The sequence below is a fragment of the Rattus norvegicus genome, chromosome 3, assembly GCF_036323735.1.
Source record: "Rattus norvegicus strain BN/NHsdMcwi chromosome 3, GRCr8, whole genome shotgun sequence".
NCBI lineage: Eukaryota > Metazoa > Chordata > Mammalia > Rodentia > Muridae > Rattus > Rattus norvegicus.
In genome coordinates, this window is record NC_086021.1 from 30,659,650 (window position 1) to 30,678,708 (window position 19,059).

At 50.1% G+C, this 19,059-nt stretch overlaps 1 protein-coding gene across 4 annotated transcripts; it reads left to right on the forward strand.

Annotated features, from left to right (window-relative positions):
• Positions 1-9: 9 nt before the first annotated feature.
• Stkld1 (serine/threonine kinase-like domain containing 1) lies at positions 10-19,001 on the forward strand. Of its 4 annotated transcripts, none has more exons than XM_039105208.2 (19): positions 10-314; positions 1,494-1,580; positions 3,798-3,842; positions 6,099-6,173; positions 7,103-7,207; positions 9,294-9,364; positions 10,050-10,165; positions 11,689-11,807; positions 11,992-12,155; positions 12,853-12,983; positions 13,487-13,570; positions 14,650-14,766; positions 15,388-15,528; positions 15,903-15,995; positions 16,746-16,874; positions 16,946-17,074; positions 18,019-18,159; positions 18,337-18,416; positions 18,742-19,001. In XM_039105208.2, exons 1-19 carry the CDS (start codon positions 300-302, stop codon positions 18,886-18,888), a joined length of 1,989 nt encoding a protein of 662 aa, XP_038961136.1. In that variant the 5' UTR covers positions 10-299; the 3' UTR covers positions 18,889-19,001. The 4 variants fall into 4 exon arrangements, with proteins under 4 accessions (XP_038961136.1, XP_038961138.1, XP_038961137.1 ...); NM_001395744.1 differs by having other exon boundaries at positions 254-314; positions 15,903-16,031; positions 18,742-18,993; XM_039105209.2 differs by lacking the exon at positions 16,746-16,874 and having other exon boundaries at positions 11-314; positions 15,903-16,031.
• The last annotated feature ends 58 nt before the right edge of the window (positions 19,002-19,059 follow it).

Sequence of the window (19,059 nt, forward strand, 5' to 3'; positions counted from 1 at the left end):
AGAATCTGCCCCGCCCCCACCCCGCCCAACACACCGGGCCCCGCCCTTCGTCCCGTACGCGGCGACCTATTCTCTGGCTTCTTTAAGGGGCATAGAGCAAGTACGCCATGTGCGTGCCAAAGTGCTAAGCAGACACGCCCCGGGTTGAGGGTTATGGAAGTCAGGTGGAGGGACTGAGGAGGTGGGGTGGGCACACGGAGCAGTCACTACCGAGCATGCTCAATCGAGGGTTCGACTACCGGCCTGGCTCGAGGGCTTAGCCCCGCAGAGGGACAGTGAGGCTGTCTTGTCGAGATACCATGGAAAAGTATCAGGTGCTGAGATGCCCCCAACCAAGGCCCAGAGTCCGTAGGTAGCAGGACAAGTCCGAGGTTCACACAGCCAGGCCCATCTTCCATCACAGGTTGACCCCATAATCCCCGCAAGTTTCCTCCTCTGAGTCCTCCTTCGAGTCCTCCCAGGGCCTCAGTTTCCCTCTAAAATGATGACTAATCGCCCATTCTGACCTCTGGTGCACGTGCCCTTCCCTCCATGTATGGGGGACTTTAAAGGGAGAACATAGAACCAAAAACCTGAGTGGATTTTTTTAAATTGCTTTTTTCCTGACACATCAGATTTATTAAATGTCAGAGTCAGTTTATAAAAGCTTCGCTTTCGCGCATTCACTTCTCTTCTCTTTTCTAGCATTCTCTGAGAGAAGGTTTTAGATGCGTTAGCCAAGCAAATGCACTTGTGATGGCAGAAATGTTTAAAGAAAAAAAAAAAATCCACTGCTCACTGACCCGGGGTTGGGCTCCAAAGACTCCCTGTATCCTCTGCATTCTATCCTTCCTGAACTGCCTACATATCTTGTCGCTTTCCCCACACTGACAGCAGCCTCAGTCCTCAGGCTCAGTCACCCTCTACCCGACAGCACTGATCTTATAAGATCTAGCTTGCAGACTAGTTCTGAAGGTGTGGCTTCAAACATGAGCTCTGGCTCAGACCCCAGAGTGCCATAGCCACAGGCAAGGCAGGACCTTGCTCCCTAGGCCTCAGTATCTCTCAAGTAAATTGTAGGTAGCACCAGTGCAGGTCACAGAGGATGACTGGGAAGGAAGCGCATCCTTCAGTGCTGAGCCCTAGAGGAAAGCGATGACTGCACCAGTTATATGCGTTAAGGGCCTTATTTGGATGTTGATGTTGGAGAAGGGTACTGGATGGGGGTGTCACTGGGGTTAAGAGCCACTGAAGCCCACTGTTCCCCAGGGGAACTTTCCCCTTGCAGGCCTGGGGGAGGTCCTGAGGCTGTAAAATAAGGGCTCCAGAATGGGTTTCAAGGGAAATTGTATTGGCTCCACCCTAGAGGGCTTCTCAGTCCATCACCGAAGACCATTTCCTCTACAGCAAAATTGAGAGAAGATGCTGGCTTGGGGCCCAGTGTGGACTCATCACGTGTGGGAAATCCAGAATAATGTGCACTTTCTCAAACTCTCTCTCTTCTCTGAGGGTAGATTTTGCAAAAGCTGAGTCCTGGGGCCCTAGGGGTGAACCTGGTGGTGGAGGAACTGGAAACTGAAACCAAGTACTTGATAAAGCAGGTAAGGTGCAGAGCCCTGTGAGGACAGTTTGCAGCAGTGGTTCTCCCACTGCTCACAATCCCAGCTCACAGAGGTCTCTCAGACTCCCCACGATCCTGAGACAAAGCCCCGCTGAGGCATGCTGTAGCATGAGACTTCCTGGAATCCCCTTTTTATTCCCCTCACTCTGGTGAGGAGAGATGTTAAGTCTTACTCAACTAACCACAATGCTGGCCGGCATGCCTGCCATCACTCACTGAACCCAGCAACCCTGCCAACCCAGAACAAAAACCCGTTTCACGGCCAAAGATGGTGAGACTCAGGAGTCCCATCCTCACTCACCGAGGTCGCAGTTTCCCAGAGGATTGAAATTTGATAAGGGGTACAGTGCCGCTGGTCTTACCAAAGGGGAAAGGGGTCAGGGGCAGAGAGGGTCCTAGAGGCTGAGCACAAGGCACATGACTAGCAGAGCTGGGTGGGGTGCGGCTCCACAGGAGTACCCCAGGGAGGAGTACTGCCATACAAGCCCCTTAAACACCTTCCTCTGGGGTGCTGACTGCGACCTGGGGATGGGGTCTGGAGTGTTTTATCTACCTCCATTACTCGTTAGCTGTGGGGTCAGTTTCCTTATGTCACAGGCCAGTGGCCAAAGTGGCTGCCAGTCTTCTATACAAATAAAGGAGGGTTTGTTGTTTAAAGCTAGCTGCACCTTACCTGTTTTATGGTACACTCCTATACTCTCAGCATTTGGGAAGAAGGTAAATAAAGCTAAATTCAAGGCCAGCTTGCGCTGCACAGTAAAACCTTGTCTCGACAAGCAAGCACAAGCAAAATTAGCCATCTGGGTTTTCTTTTTTTTTTTTTTCGGAGCTGGGGACCGAACCCAGGGCCTTGCGCTTCCTAGGTAAGCGCTCTACCACTGAGCTAAATCCCCAGCCCCATCTGGGTTTTCTAAATAAAACTCAGGTGACGGGTTATAGGCAAGAGTCTGGTGACCTTCTGTTTGTAAGAATGGCACTGAGGTTGATAACACTGACAGTGTCCCTCATCGCCACAACTTCCTCCTCTCCTATCTGACAGCTGTGTCTCCTCCCAACTAGCGTTAGCTCGATTTGTTTCTCACCAGCTAAGCAACTGTGATAAATATCTTTACAGATCTTTATAGGGACTTCCTCCCCTTGAGCATATATAACTTCCTTAGGGGAAAAAAATCTGTGGAATAGGACTTCAGGAAATAATAAAAGAAATTTCTTCCTGTTTGTTTGTTTGTAGGACCTCTCTATGTAGCCCTGACTGTCCTAGAACTCAGTGTGTAGACCAGACAGGCTTCAAACTCAAAGATCCATCTGCCTGCCTCTTCCTCCATAGCACTGGGATTAAAAGCGTGCACTATTATACCACTGAACTACATCCCGTACCCAACACTGCTGCTTCAACTTACTCCCTTTTTTGGGTTTTTGGTTTGCTTTGGCTTTTTTGAGGCAGGGTTTCTCTGTGTAACCCTGGCTGTCCTGAAACTCACTCTGTAGACCAGGCTGGCCTCAAACTCAGAGATCTGCCTGCCTCTGCCTCCTGACTGCTGGGATTAAAGGTGTGTGCCACCACCACGCTGCCAATTTTATTCTTTATGATATTATAGAATAAGTGTTTTGTTTGGTTTTTTTTTTTTTGAGACAAGATTGCACTAGGATTTTTATAAGTCCAGGGAGGCCTCAAGCTCAGAGATCCTCTTACTTCTACCTGCTAAGCACTGGGATTATAAACACAAGCCCAGTGAAGGATTTTTCTATCTTTGGCTGACTCTCCTATAAATGGTGTGGTAGCAATGATGATACTGGTGTTGGAGGCGATAGCTGATGTGGTAGTGATGATAGTGGTAGAGGCGGTGGAGGTGGTGGAGGCGGTAGTGGTGGTGGTGGTGGTGGTGGTGGTGATGGTGGTAGTGGTGATGATGGTGATGTGGTGGTGGTGGTGGTGGTAGAGGTGGTGGTGGTGGTGGTGGTGGTGGTGGTGGTGGTGGTGGTGGTGGTGGTGGAGGTGATAGAGGTGGTGGTGGTGGTGGTGGTGATGATGGTAGTAGTGGTGATGATGGTGATGTGGTGGTGGTGGTAGTGGTAGTGGTGGTTAATGATAATGGTGGTGGGTAATGACAGAGATAGAGATCATGACAGCAGAGGTGGTAGGAGCCACTGTTCACTGCACATTTACTAATCGAGCTTGTCTTCCTGACACCTACAGGTAGAGTGTATTGATGAGCACCATGCCAACAAGGCCCTGGAGGAGGTAATGATCAGTGGTTCTCCTGGGACAGTCAGTGCTCAGCAAATACAGGAACTGGATTTCGTGCCCACCTGCTGAGTGACTGGGTGAAGTCACTTGCATGCAGTAAAGGAGTCCACATTTCCGGGACATCCATTTCTTAGTTACCACTTGGGACATCGTTCCCCTAATGGCTACTCTACTACTGACCATCTTTTAAGTCTTTATTTTTTTATTATTGTTCGAGGAGGACAAAATCCACCTTGCACAGCCATGTGTGGTGATCAGAGGACAACTTTGAGGGGTCAGTTCTCTCTTCCCATCTTTTTGTGTGTTCTGGAGGTCAAACCGAGACTGTCATGTTTTCTTTTCTTTTCCTATTTGTTTGATTATCAAAACAGGATGTCACTATGTAGCTCTTGCTAGAACTTACTCTTGCATTCCAAGCTGGCCTCAAACTCAGAGACCTGTCTGCTCTGCTTCCTCCTGAGTGCTAGGATTAACGGCATGCGCCACCACAGCTGGCTTGACCACCAAGTTTTGTTTTTTTTTTTTTTAAATATTTATTTATTTATTTTTCATGTATGTGAGTACACTGTAGCTGTCTTCAGACACACCAGAAGAGGGCATCAGATCCCATTACAGATGGTTGTGAGCCACCATGACCACCGAGTTTTTATTTAAAGCAAGCATTTTAACCCACCGAGCCATCTTGTCGACTCCCCATCTTTTTAAAAACAGGCCTTGTTTTCCTTACATTTGTTTAGCGTATACGCACATGTACACATGCATGACTCGTGCCACATGTAGGGAGGTCAGAAGACAGCTTTGGAGAGATGGCTTTCTCCTCGTGCCTTTACCCACCGACCCATCTCACATTTTCTGAAGTTGTTTTTTTTTTCATCAGACTTGGGGCTGTACCTCAGTGGTGAGCATGGGCCTCAAATTGCTCAGCGCTCTGGGTTCTATCTCCATCACTGGAAAAAAATGTTTTTCTTCTAGTTATAAAAGAAGAACAGTACAGAGCTTGGGAGACACAAAGAAAATGTTTAGAAAGAAAATTAAGTTAATCAGTTAGTTGAATGCGCCAATGCTCACTTGAAGTCCCAGCATTGACTGGATCTTGAGTTTGAGGCCAGCCTGGATGGCACTGTGAGATTCTGACTCAAGAGAGGAAGGGCTGAGATGTGGCTCTGTGGTAAAGCACCAGCCTCAAACACACAGGCCCTGGACTTGGTTCTCAGCATAGAATAGAAGAAAAGGAGAGAGGGAGAACAGGAGAGATGAGAGAGTCAGGGAAGGGTGAGAGGGTTGAAAATTGCCTTCACAGAGCCACAGGTAACTGCAGTTACCAGCTTGATAGATAGCAGCTAGGAGCCATTTCTTTGGGCCTCTCCAGAAATTTCATCTGAGTGAAAGGTGACTTCTCCTCCATAAATGGTCCCTTTAGGGTTGGCTTCCTTCTGGAGTGGCCTGCCCTTGCACATCACCAGTCAGCATGTCTTGTGTCACGCACAGTGTCACTGGAGCAGAAGTAGACCTTGTGTCACACACAGCGTCACTGGGGCAGAAGTCTGACGTGTGGGAAGAGCATGGGTGATTCCGCCCTCACACAGCCATGTGGTCCATTCCCATTCATGCCTGCCAGGCCAGGTGTTTCCCCACCCAGCTTCCAATCAAAGCAATGGTCCATCTGGCCACAGTGTTCAGGCAGCCATTGCTGCAGCCTGACTGGATTTATTTATCTTAAGTACTTCACTATGCCTTTGGACACAGCATCTTTTCCAGCCCAGCCTGACAGTCTCCGAGCACCCTCTGGGTCTGCACCAGTTCACTGGGGGTTGGAGGTCATGCTGGTTATCAAATCCAAGGCTCTATGCATGCTAGAAAAGGGCTCTAGGGGTTGGGGATTTAGCTCAGTGGTAGAGCACTTGCCTAGCAAGCGCAAGGCCCTGGGTTCGGTCCCCAGCTCCTAAAAATAGAAAAAGAAAAAAAAAAAAGAAAAAAAAGAAAAGGGCTCTATTCTTGAGCTTACCTTACAGCTTGTTACCATTTTCATATGTGCTTGTGGGGCTCAGAAAAGTTGAAGAACAAGTCTTGGTCACAAAGCCCGATCACCCCATTCTGGAGACCCACACCAGCCTCCTGGTCTCTCCCCAGCAGACTACGCAGCTTCCTTTCCCCCACGCCATGCCCTGCCCAGAGCCCTTATCTCATCTCTTGGTTGGAGTATGTAGCAGAGCAGTACTGACTGAGACACTCTGCTCCCTCTCTGTACAGCTGATGCCCCTGATGAAGCTCCAGCACTCCAACATCTCTGTGTACCATGAGATGTTCATCATGTGGGACAATGAGGTGGGTTGAAGCACCCACAGCCCAGCAGCTGACAGCACAGAATACTCTGAGAGGCAGGCATTTCCTGGGTCCTCTGCATGATCTCCGATGATCCCCCAACAACCTCATCATATGAGGCCCTGACAGCCCATTTCACAGAGTAGGATGTTGAGGCTAAGGGCAACCACTTCTGGGTCCGTCAGCTCTAACATAGCTGAAGCAAGAGGCCAGATGCTAGGCTCCAGACTGCACCTTTAGTGATGGAGTTTTTGACTTCTTTAGAAAGGGGCTGATCCTGAGGAGCTGCTTTCCTGGCCTCCCCTCTTGTCTCAAAGCTGTGGACCCCTCCCTCCCTTGGCAATAGGATAGGAACATTATTCTCATTTCATGGTGGGGTCTAAGGTGCCAGAGCCTCACAGTTAGTGGATCCTGAGTAGGGCTTCCCAGGCTTGTGTCCTGTTGGCAACTTGACTTCTTGCCTTTGCAATGAGTACAGCTTTCCTAAGTCACACCTCCAGAGGGGGACTGAGGGGGAAAAGGGACACTGAGCAGACTGAGGGGCTTCCACCATGTCCCATCTCCACATCAGTTTCCCTGCTGAGCTGACAACTCAGGGCTAGGGAGAGTCCTCACTGCAGGTACCCTACAGTTCCCCAAGCACCCTGATGCTTTCAGAGACTATCCTGCAGTTAAGGGGTAAAGACAACTCCATAAAGGGCTCTGCGTGTGCAGAGGCCAGGAACAACTGCAGTTTCCAAGAAGGCCAACTAACAACAAGGCCTGGTGTGGTAGGGCATAGGAACAGGGACAAGAGAGTAAGGGCATTAGGCATTGTTACCACTGCCACCACAAATTATAGCTACTGAAAGATGGCCTGGAGCAAGTGATCCTACGGAACCCCGAGGCCCCAATCTTTGAGTAGCTGATTAAGGGGCCTTGTCTTCTGACAGATCTCCTCTCTGTTCCTCTGCCTGGTGATGGATTATTACAACCAAGTAACCCTCCAGAACATCATGGAGAATAAGAGGAAGATAAAAGAGGTTGTTGACACTGAGGTAAGAGATACTCTGGAGCCAGGTGTGATAGTGCATGCCTTTGGTCCCAGCATTCAGGAGGCAGAGGCAAGCAGATCTCTGTTGAGTTCGAGGCTAGCCTGGTCTACAAAAGTGAGTCCAGGACAGCCAGGGCTGGTTACACTGAGAAACCCTGTCTGGAAAAACCAGAGAGGGGGAGGGGGGAGCCACCTAAACCTATAACCTATACCCCTGAAGACGCCTGCAGGAAAAGACAGAGAGAACTTTGGATCTGGCCTTAGGCTTGTCTTACCTGTGTGGAGTCATTACACTTTTTTGTGCACTTTATCTCAGTTGTATAGCTTGAGGCTCTACAAATGTGCGTGAACCAGCCCCAGCCCCACCCAGCCCCAGCCCCAGCCCCAGCCCCAGCCCCAGCCCCAGCCCCAGCCCCAGCCCCAGCCCCAGCCCCAGCCCCAGCCCCAGCCCCAGCCACCACCCTGCACTAAGGGTTGGGCATTCTTAGTACCCAGAAGATCCCAGGGCAAAAGCAACTGATGGGGTTCTGCCTCCAGAGACCGCAATGCACTGCCTGAAATGCATCCAGATGACTTCAGTGTATGTGGCTCAAATCTGAACACACGTTGTCCAGTCAGCCCCATGCCTCTGAGGTCTAGCCTTGCCTTGATGCTCTTCCTGTGGTCAGCTAGCTGCCTTTGCTCATGGCAAGGAAGTGCTCAGTGAGTCTGCCTCTCCTGCGCTGGTGAGCCTTTGATCACCCCCAGAGCAGGGCTGTAGAGTATGGCTGCCAGGAGCATTGGTGGACGGGCTATCTTTCTTACCTAATCATGTAGAACTAGGTGTTTTGCTGGGTCAGAGAGTAGAGGATGTGGCCTCAGTAGGCATTCTAACAGAAGCTGGTTTACTCTCCCCAGAAACAAAAAGGGCTTCCCTTCCATACGGCTCTTTGGCCTGTCTTTGTATCATTGAGCCTGTTTTTTCCCTGTCAGGTGTTCAAGGTGATATTCTATTATAACTTTAATTTGCACTTCCATATCACTAGTCCTGACAAGCACATTTGCATATGTGTTTTTGTTTGTTATGTTTATTTTATTTTATTTTATTTTGAGGTGACCATGAACTCACACACTAAGGATGACCTTGAACTGATACTCCTGTCTCCCTTCCTCAGTGCTGGGATTCTATGCCTCTATAACTACAATCAGCAACATTTGGGCCATTTGGAGTTCTGTGCCCTTTTACACTTTTAACTCCTCTTCCCATTCAAATTGTTTTCTTGTTGATTTGCAAACATTCTTTACATATGGTAGACATCAGTGTCCATATATCTTACCCAGACTGGGACTTGCCAGTTCATTTATTTGATACTACCCTGTAATAAGCAGTGCTTGCTGTAATAGAGGCTAGTTCTCCACGTGGCCAGGGCATTTTGGACCTGGCTTAAGCAGCCTTCCCTACTCCAAGGTCACAAGGTTCTCCTTAATTTTCTTCTAGAAGTTTATGAACTTTTACTTTTTTTTTTTTTTACCTTTGGCACAAGTACCCTCCCAAGATCTGAGTATGATTTCCTCTGAGAATTTCTGTACTCCTGTGGCCCAAGTGTCATCTCCCTGAGAGGCTCAGAGGGAGCAGCGTAGTTCACTTCATTGCTGTGCCTCAGAGGCAGGCTCTGGAGTGGGCTTGCACCTCTGTCATTGGTAGAAATCTTAGAAACAGAAATAGTCTCAGAAGCCATGAAATGAGATCTTCTATCAGGACAAGGGTCACAGCAGGAGGAGCAGCCAGTCTCTGGCACCTCAGGGTGTCTTTTAATCCTGATATGAGATTCAGGAGTCCTAGGTACACAGTTTGAAAATGGCAGCCCTGAGCACTAGGTGCACTTTGTGTCGTCCCATGTTGCTGTCTCACAGGCTCTTTGCACTCTGATGGTATAAAGTGCAAGCCATGACAGGCACTCCAGGGCTTCAGCATTAGTGGTAGGACACCTGGTATCTCCAGCTTGTCATTGTTCCCCTCACTGCTTTGGGTGTTCGTATACAGCTTTGCAGAGATGCCTTGGGGGATCCCTGGACCCCTTCCAATGTCACCTCCCCTGCTTCTTCCTCAGTGGATGCACACCATACTAAGCCAGGTGTTGGATGCCATCCAGTACCTACATGAGTTGAACATCGTTCACAGGTGATGGAGCCTCCTCTGGAGATCAGCCACAACTCCTAGGCCCAGAGGCCCAGGCCCGGATTTGGACAGGATGGGGCACCTTCTGTGGACTCCCCTTCTTGGCTGAGAGAACGGGGAGTTTCCTTATGAAGCCCCTGATTGCCTGACTCACCCCAAAGGCACTGGGCTGTGGGAGTGTGGGGGCCAAACAGGGTGGTTCTAAAGGGCGAGGAAGCAGAGATAAGATGCCAAGGAAGAGAGGTGAGGTTGCCTGTAGTGCACAGCCTCTGGACAGGCCAATAAGAGTTGCTGCAATCCAAGCCTAGTCTTTGACCCTTGCACTCAGCTTCAGGCCCAAGATGTTCAGTGGGAAGAATCTGGGTAGTGGCTATCCATATGAGCAAAGAGAATAGAGTGCCCATGTTAATGCCGGAAGTATGGAATGATAGATACCTAATGATGGATACCTCCTCTAATGAAGGACCTCAGTGTTTGTACTTACAACGGGCTTCTTCCCTAATGTACAGAAACTAGATGTCATGTCCTAGGAAGCAATTATTTAATACGTAAACTGAGCACAGCATTTTCTGGAGGAGTGAAAGGGCTGGAACTGGGCTGGTTGGAAAAGCAGGCTTAAGGCTCAGGCATGTGCTAGCCCAAACCCAGGCAGCTGCGTGGTATCAGGGGGCCCTGTTCTTGGTTTCAGGAACCTCAAGCCTTCCAACATCATCGTCATTAACAACAGCTACTGTAAACTGCAAGACTTGAGCTCCCAGGCACTGATGACCCATGAAGCCAAGTGGAATGTCCGAGCAGAAGAAGGTGGCAAGGGAGGAGTGGGAATAAGTGGCGAAGGAGGTGGTGGCTCTTGGCACCCAGAGAGCAGTAGTTACTCTTGGGGCTGGGCTTTTTAACTCCGAAGGTCTAGAGATCTCCAACCTATGGAATAACACACTAGGTTTGCCACTGTGGGAAGGTGCAGGGTCCAAAGGACTCCAACATGTAAAAGAGAGCCTTGGGGGACAAAGCAATGGTTGTGGTTCCCTAAAGATATTAATTCTTATGGGAAAGAAAGTACCCAAAAAGGACAGAAGCTACATAGAAGGGTACAGAAGTTCTCTGGGAGGTAGGCACTGACTTTGCATGTTAGAGACTTGAAATTGTCCAGGAGACAGAAAGATGTTAGGGTAAAAGGGGTGGGGTATATCAACCTGTAACACTGTCATAGACAGACAGACAGGCAGACAGACAGACAAACAGACAGACAGAGCAACCTGGGAAGAGAATTTAGAGTCCTGTGGTGGCAGTGGTAGTCCTTAAAACATAGAGGATAGCTGGGTGAGTAGATAAATGGGTAGACAGATGGGTGGGTTGATGAATAAGTGGGTACATGAACAGGGTGTATGGAGGTATCAATGGGGTGTGCCCTTGGAGTCTGACCCATTGCTGTTTGGCTGGGGACTGGAGGTTTAGAAATGGAGTGACTACCCAAGTCCAGGCACACTGATAGAACAGGGTCAGGACACTGTTTCTGAAGGCTTTAGGTTCAGGAATAAGGCAATTCAGCCAGAACTTTGCCCTAAGGTCCTAACATTTAAAGGGGGTGAGCTGTTCATGGAGAGCCACATTTTGGCTTTTCTGGAACATGTCTCTCTCGTCTCCTGCCTGTTGTCACGCAGAGAGGCACACACTCAGGCCAGCCTGGCAGACAGCTGCCCAGATGGACAAGCCTCCCTAGTGGAGTAAGGTCTGTCAGGACAGTGGCCTCGTTGCCTAAGCTTGCACTTTCTTTTTTTTTTTTTTTTGAGAGAGAGAGAGAGAGAGAGAGAGAGAGAGAGAGAGAGAGAGAGAGAGAAGCGAAGATGCTAAAACTGTCCTGGTTGCTAAATATTTTAACCAAGGACAAACAAACATTTTTGCTTATACGTTTGTTTTTGGCTTACTGATTCATGTGGCCATTCTGACTTCTAGATTTTTCTGGTAGTATACGCTTCCCTATGCTGGAGTATAGACATTTATGTACTTTAATCAATAATTAACATTGATAAAGAGTTTTAGGCAACTAATGCGTATAACCCTTGTTACTTTCAGTAGAGAAAAGCTTGCACTTTCCATCCCACCCAAAGAGGGTGACCGAAGGGGCTCCTATTCGGAGCCCTTGCAAAGGACCACTGACATGGGGACAGTGTAGCTGAGTCCAGTGGGGCAAGCACTGTAGTCTCCGCACTGGGAGGTGGACAACCAAAAGAGGAGTGATAGTGCCGGGGGCCAGGCTGGCTCTGTCCTGTTCTTCTCCCCAGGGAACGTAGCACTCAGTGGGTCTTCCACCTTGATTCTGCCCACAGACCCCTGCCAGAAGTCCTGGATGGCTCCTGAAACTCTCAAATTCTCCTTCTCCATCAAATCCGACATCTGGTCCCTGGGCTGCATCATTTTAGACATGGCCACGTGCTCCTTCCTGAATGTGAGCTCCCTATGGGGAGGCTGCCTACTTTCATCCTACCCTCTTTCTTTCTCTGGCCCATGGAGGCTCACTATGCTCACTTTCCTCAGGCCCCTGCCTCAGCTCTTGCTGGGCCTGACGAGAGAGCACTGATAGATACCTTCCTGGCTGAGAAAAGCCCAGGTGATGCCCTCTTTCCTTGAAGGACGCAGAAGCCATGCACCTGCGGAAGTCCATTCGCCACCATCCAGGCAGCCTGAAGCCCATCCTGAAAACCATGGAGGAGAAGGAAATCCCTGGTACAGATGTCTACTATTTGCTTCTGCCCTTTATGCTGCATATCAACCCCTCTGATCGACTATCAATCAAGTAAGCTCAAAGCGAGGTCTTCTTTTAACCCATTCCTATACCTTTCAGAGTTCCACCTTAACACACGCAGCTGTCCTGATTTGCCCACACAAACCACCTGGCAGCCGCTAATCTTAAATAGATGGTGGGATTTTTTTTGTTTTGTTTTAAGATTAGGTCTTACCGGGGGTTGGGGATTTAGCTCAGTGGTATAGCAAGCGCAAGGCCCCCAGCTCCAGGGGGGTGGGGTGGGGATTAGGTCTCACTATGGCCCAGGCTAACTGCAAATCCTCCTGCCTCAGCTTCCTGACTGCTGGAATTACAAGTGTGTTAATCTGGCTTGAATACACGTCTCTTCCAAAAGGATGCAGGTGGCCCTACTTTCCCACTGGGTGCAGGGACTTAACCTTAAGGACATATATATTACTTTCAGGAGACCAGGAAACGTTTCTCTTCTAATAATGTCAGCCAGAAAACCTGTTCATGTTGTTAAGGGAGGTGTGTGAAGGCAGAAGTGCTAGCCCCAAGACCATCCTTGGGGGCTCTGCTGTCCATGGAAGGAGTCCTGTGATTTCAGAGTAGAGTAGGCCCCTAGAAGTGGAACTACAAGGATAGTTACTAGATACACATGGAGTACAGAGAGCCCACCCACCAGGAAGCCTGTGTTCAGTGTCTGCCACTGTGGATCACCCGCTGGTATTCTGTGCCCCTTTGCCAGGGATGTGATTCACGTCACCGTCATGAGCAACTCCTACATGACCTCCTGTGTTGCTCTGAACATGCAGCGGCAGGTGGTGCCCATCTTCATCACTGACGTACTGCTAGAGGGCAACATGGCCAACATCTTAGGTGATGGGGACACGGTGGGCAGCGCTGGCAGCTGCTGTGGCCGGGGCACTAGTTTCAGATGCTTGGTGTCTCTCTCCCACAGCTTGGTCCTAGGCCTGCTGCTTATGCAGGATTAGTGAGTGGGAACAGTGTCCAGGTTACGCCCCTGTACATAATGTACACGGTTGCTGTCAGTAGCCTGGCTCTGCCAATGTTCTCTGTTCTCATTGGTCAGATCCCCTGTGTCGTTAAGACAGTTAAGACCTGTTCACTGCCTATGTTCTCAGGGTCCTGTGCTCTTTTGCTGCACCCCGTAGGGAGCTGGCTGTGTGCTTCCTATGTGCATGGCAGCAGGCACTGTGGGCTCAGGAACAGGCTCACAGAGACTTGGGTTTGATTTTCAGTTGAGTCCCCTTGGCCTGAGGCTAAGAATACTGACTTCACAGCCTGATTGTTGTAGGGCTACAGCCTGCTCCTTCATGGCTTGGTCCTCAGTAGGGTTTTCTATATCCTCGTTCCTTCAGATGTCATGCAGAATTTCTCCCATCGACCAGAGGTCCAACTCAGAGCCCTTAACAAGCTTCTGACAATGCCAGAGGATCAGCTAGGTAAAAGTTCTCATCTTCCCCAGAGACTCCCGGGAAAGGCTGGGAGGTGGGAACTATCAAGCTTTTACTACAGACTTTCCTGGCCAGTGCTACTAACTGGGACTCTTCTTGATTCCATGTTTATTAGTGAAGGAGGGTGGGAGAGAGGCTGGCTTCTCTGCATGATTGCCAACAGGTCAACAGGAAATCCATCTAGCATCAGGGAGGCCGAAGCAAAAAAGATTGAGAGCCAGCCAGCCTGATCTATAGGGAGACAAGGCTTTTTGTTTTGCTTAACTTTGTTAACACTTTCTGGGTGACATAGTGATACTAGAAATCGATCCCAGGGCCTTGTGCAATGCTGGTTAACTGAACTACCTCCCTAGCTCTTGTTTGCAGTTTGAGAAAGAGTCTAAATTGCCTATGCTAGTCTCAAACTCGCTGTGTAGTCCAAAAGGTCCTTGAACTTCTAATCCTTCTGCCTCTGGAGTACCCGCGAGTACCAGCACCTTCACCTGGTCGAAGAGACCCTTCTCTCTGTCCCTTCATCTCTACAGGGGGCCTGAGTTGCTTGTTCTCCACTTTTATAAACAACACCATGACTGAAATGGGTTACAATGCCGACAGTGGGCCTCACCAACCCCCCAGAGCTGCCTCTTGCTCAGCCTCATCAGAGTGGGTTTGTTGTAGCTGTTTCCTGGGTAGCAGTGTCCCTAAATCCAAGATCCTTATCACAAGCCATGTCTCAGCTCAGTCACAGCCACAGGCCCTGGGGTCAAGCAGGCTGGGTTTCCTTGTTTCATGAAGCTGCTCCAACTCTGTGCCTTAGCACTGGGCATAGTGTCATGTTCCTGGGCTCTGTCACTCTAGAGGCTGAGGCAGGAGAGCCGCTAGAGCCCAGGAACTCCAAATTAACCTGGACAACCCAGAATGCAGACCTTGGCAGCTGATCAACTGCTTATACTCTATGAATACATGGGCTGGTCACTCTCTCTTCTCTGCCCTTGTGTCCACCCACCTGGATTCTCCGGCGGGCTCCCAGCAGCCTCTGGGTGCCGCATCTGGGTCACACAGCCCAGCTCCTGCTGTGCACTCCGCAGGCCTGCCGTGGCCCACAGAGCTGGTAGAGGAGGTCATCACCATCATAAAGCAGCATGAGAAGGTCCTGGATATTCTGCTCAGCGCCTGCTCCCTGCTGCTGCGTGTTCTGGGCCAAGGTGGGCAGGCAGGGTGAAGGAGCTCTTCCCTCCCACCCATCCCTAGCCTCTCTCTGCTGTTCCTGTTTGAGCTTAAGTGACTCCATCTCAGAGTGATGGAGGGCATAGTTAGGAGTCTGTATACACTGGGTCTACATGGGGCCTGACCCAGCCTTCTGGGACCCTGGACAAGTTCCCCAGCTATGACATAGGAGCTAGACAGGTGAGTCTTCTGGGCTTTCTTGAGCAGGAGAGGTTTGGAGGATGATTGCCAGCAGGGGACAGGACTACACTGAAGTTCTTAGTAGAAGTCCTTGTCACTGAGTCCCCCCTAGTTCTTTGAAACAGGAAGAAAGCTTAACTAGCTCCATCTTTTAGCCTGGAGCATCTAGTTACTCCTTTACCTTTCTAGTCTTAATACTGAGGGTCTACTCACCACACAGATTGTGTCTTTCTCTTGGTGCTTGTGTGTCAAATCCAGGCCCCCTTGCATGCCAGGCAAGCACTATACCACTGGGCAAAAGCCCATAAATACTTTAATTCAAAGAGGTGATGCTGTCCCCAGCTAGGAAGGGAGGACTCTTGTCCATCTTAGAGCCCCAGCTGCGGGCTTGACCGATGCTCTTTCCCTGGCCCAATCAGCACTGGCGCATGACTCAGAAGCTGAGATCCCGAAGAGCAGCTTGATCACCTCCTTCCTGATGAATGCCTTGCAGAGCCACCCTAACTCTGAAGGCCTTGTTCTTGTGACCTACAATGTGCTCAGCATCATCTCTAGCCAAGGTGTGTGGCCTTTGCCCTTGTTTCTGCTCTAGGGCAGAGTAGAGGCTTTGGGAGGAGGGTGGAAGTGGGGCTCGTTCCCAAGATGGAGAGCCATACTGTTCTCTGTTTACAGTGGCAGCTATGGGCACCTCTCGGAAGCTGGGGACAGTGGCCAAGAACTGAATGGCTGGCTAGTGGGTCAAATCAAGGCTAGGCACCGGGCTACTCAGACTTCTTACCCACACTTAAGCCCACTTGGGTGAGAGGGGTATTAGGATTAGGCATTAAAATAGACCAGCCAGGCAGATTAGGTGTTGCATCAGCCCACGGGGAAAAGGTAGTGCTGGGGAAGGCTTCCTGGAAACTTCCCTTCCAAGTGCTATGGCTGCTCACAGGACAGATCTCAGAGGAGCTAGAAGAGAAGAGATTGTTTGAGCTTGCCCAAAAGCACCTGGAGCGCTTCCAAGAGGACAGGGACATCTGCCTCGGTATCCTGAGCCTGCTCTGGTCCCTCCTGGTAGATGGTGAGGCCCTCCTGCATAAGCCCCACTGCATGAGACCTACTAGAGAAGTTCTCAACCTGTGGATCTTAACCGCACAGGAATGAGTTTCACAGGGATCCCCTGAAACTATCAGGAAACACAGAGATTTACATTATAGTTTATAATAGTAGCAAAATTACAATTATGAAGTAGCAACAACAATACTTTTATGGTTGGGGGTCACTGAAACATGAACTGTATCAACGGTTCTAAGTCTGTCATGATGACCAACAGATTAAGAACTGGTGCTTGACAGCTTGTCCCTTACACACAGGAGGGCAATCCCAGGCCCCATGGGGATCCTTGGGGAGCCTAGTTCATGGGCACAGTGAGACACTACTGGGTAAGAAAGAACACTCTGTCCAGAGGTCACCAGAGCATTTGAGGCCCTATCCTGGTTTCCAGGCCTTCTCTTCTAGATACTAACTTGCCAAGGAAAGAGAGCTCCAAGCTATGGCAACCCAAGAATACCACAGAGATCCTGCTAATGCCACTAATGCTAAAGTCCCCATCTCTACTGAGGTCTATTGCAAACTCTGGCAGTGGAAAGCCCCATTTCCCATTTCTGAGGACACCTGTCCCCTTGATTCTCCTCTGTTGTTCTTGGTGAGAGGGGGCAGTGTAGAGGGGCACATATACAGCAGGTACTTCTGTTCATTCCTGGTTTGGCGTCCCCCATCTCTGTCCTGGATCTAGTTGACACTGTGAACAAAGAGCCCTTGGAGAACCTCTCAGTCTCAGTCACCTGGGTGCTGGCTTTTCATCAAGAGGACATGGAAGTAACAGAGGCTGGCTGCGCAGTGCTCTGGCTTCTGTCCTTGATGGGTGAGCAGCCTGAGGCCTTGGTTAACAGGGAGGGTGAGCCTGGACACACAGACAAGGCTTGTTCTTTGCAGGCTGCATAAAGGAGGGTCAGTTTGAGCAGGTGGTCGTGCTGCTGCTGAGAAGCATCCAGCTATGTCCTGGCAGAGTACTTCTGGTGAACAATGCACTCCGCGGCTTGGCCAGCCTCGCAAAGGTGTCTGGTAAGTCTGAGACAAGCCAGGCTGCCACCTGGAGGTGGAACAAAAGCCAGCTCCCTCCAGTGATGTCCACCTGGTGACCCCAAACTAGAAGAGGAAGCAGCCTCCAGGAAACACCCCTGGGACTTCTCCATGTTTGGTGTCTTAGGTCTACCTGCCCACTAGATTCACATCCCACAGCTGCACAGGTTCCCTACACATAGGTCTGTCTCCAAGTCCAGGCTTATGCCAGGTCTCCCACTAAGCAGCGTCAGTCTTTCTTTGTAGAGAACCCTGGGTCCAGGGTCATGCAATGCTCCCACCCTGGTCTGTCAGGGCTCCAAGGGCTATCTCCTTGGCTTCACTCCTGCTCATTTCTACCCGTGACAGTCTACTGGGCTACTCAAACTAGTGGGGCCTCCTGGAGGGCAGTTGGGAATCTTGTTTCCTAATTTGACCCTGACACCCTTACACAAAGTACCTTGTTTTTTTTTTTTTTTTTTTTTTTGGTTCTTTTTTTTCGGAGCTGGGGACCGAACACAAAGTACCTTGTGAGGGAGGTTTCGGCCCCTCTGAGGTCCAGTTAACTGCTTCAGGGTAGGAGGGCCACCTGCACAGGAGGCTCTTCTCCATAGTGCCACACCAAGGCCTCCATTTCCTTGCAAGGCAGAGGAACATAAGTGCTGTATTTCCCTTGGGCATGGGGCTCATTGCTAACAAGTGCAAAGCTTGTAGAGAAGCAAAGTCGTGCAACCACCTCTTACATTTTACAGAGCAGGAACAGCCCTGACTTAGGAGCTTCCTTCACAGAAGGCAAGGGTTCCTTGCAGAAGAGCTCTCCCAGCAACCTTATGACCAGTCATGCTACTTGCCGGACACTGAGTACAGGGAGCTGAGAAGTAGAGCGGCTGCAAAGGAGCTACACTAGACTCTATTATATACACAAATTTCCATGCCTCCCACTCCAGAACTGGTGGCCTTCCGAACAGTAGTACTGGAAGAGGGCAGCAGTGGCCTCCACCTCGTCCAAGACATCTACCAGCTCTACAAGGATGACCCTGAGGTGGTGGAGAACATCTGCATGCTGTTGGCCCAACTGGCCTCCTACAGTGAGGACCCTTACTTACCTTGTCCTCTCTGTGGCAGGAAGGGAAGGAGCCCCAGAGCCTGGTCTCAAACCCCTGTAACTTGCCACTCATTCACTGAGTCAAAGTGGCACCTGACCAACCTTAACCGGCTGGTGGGCAAGGATCCTGAACCTCCCCATCTTCTCCGCTCCCCTGCAGAGGAGATCCTGCCAGAGATGATGTCTGGAGGCATCAAAGACCTAGTCCAGGTGATCCGGGGGCGCTTTACCTCCAGTCTGGTAAGTAATGATGACACTTTTTACTTTTTTTTTTTTTTTTTTTGGTTCTTTTTTTCGGAGCTGGGGATCGAACCCAGGGCCTTGCGCTTCCTAGGTAAGCGCTCTACCACTGAGCTAAATCCCCAGCCCCATGATGACACTTTTTATCAAGCCAGAACACTTGCGTTGCACTGACTCAGAGCTCCACACGCCTTTCCCTGTGACTGGGCTGAATCCAACCCCAAATGAGAAGTGCAGCCAGACCACCTGAAAGATTCCATCAGTCCGGGTTATGTCATCAAAGTAATTGCTCCTGGATCCTGAAGCCACTGTTTCCGCCTTCTAGGAGCTGATTTCTTATGCTGATGAGATACTTCAGGCATTGGAAGCAGCTACACATCCTAGCCCCCAGGAGGATCAGCTTGAACCTCCTGCAATGCTGGAAGCCTCCAAGGTCTCCCCACTGCAGGCAGATCCTCTCCTCAGGCCCTGACATGCTGCCCTCCAGGTCCTGTGGTAAGGGAAAGTATCACTAGGTCCAGTATTGTATCTTGCACTCCATGGTGACTAATAAAGAAGCCCCAGGGTATTCCTGGCATACCTGGCCATTGTGTCCGTGGTCCTGCCTTGCAGGGTCTCACAAAATTCTAGATGATGGGAAAAA

Excerpts from the sequence above, each read along its gene's own strand:
- Stkld1 (NM_001395744.1), top strand. Across the intron at positions 14,767-15,387 it reads GCTGCGTGTTCTGGGCCAAG|CACTGGCGCATGACTCAGAA; the intron begins GTGGGCAGGCAG and ends TGGCCCAATCAG. Across the intron at positions 18,417-18,741 it reads GGCGCTTTACCTCCAGTCTG|GAGCTGATTTCTTATGCTGA; the intron begins GTAAGTAATGAT and ends TCCGCCTTCTAG.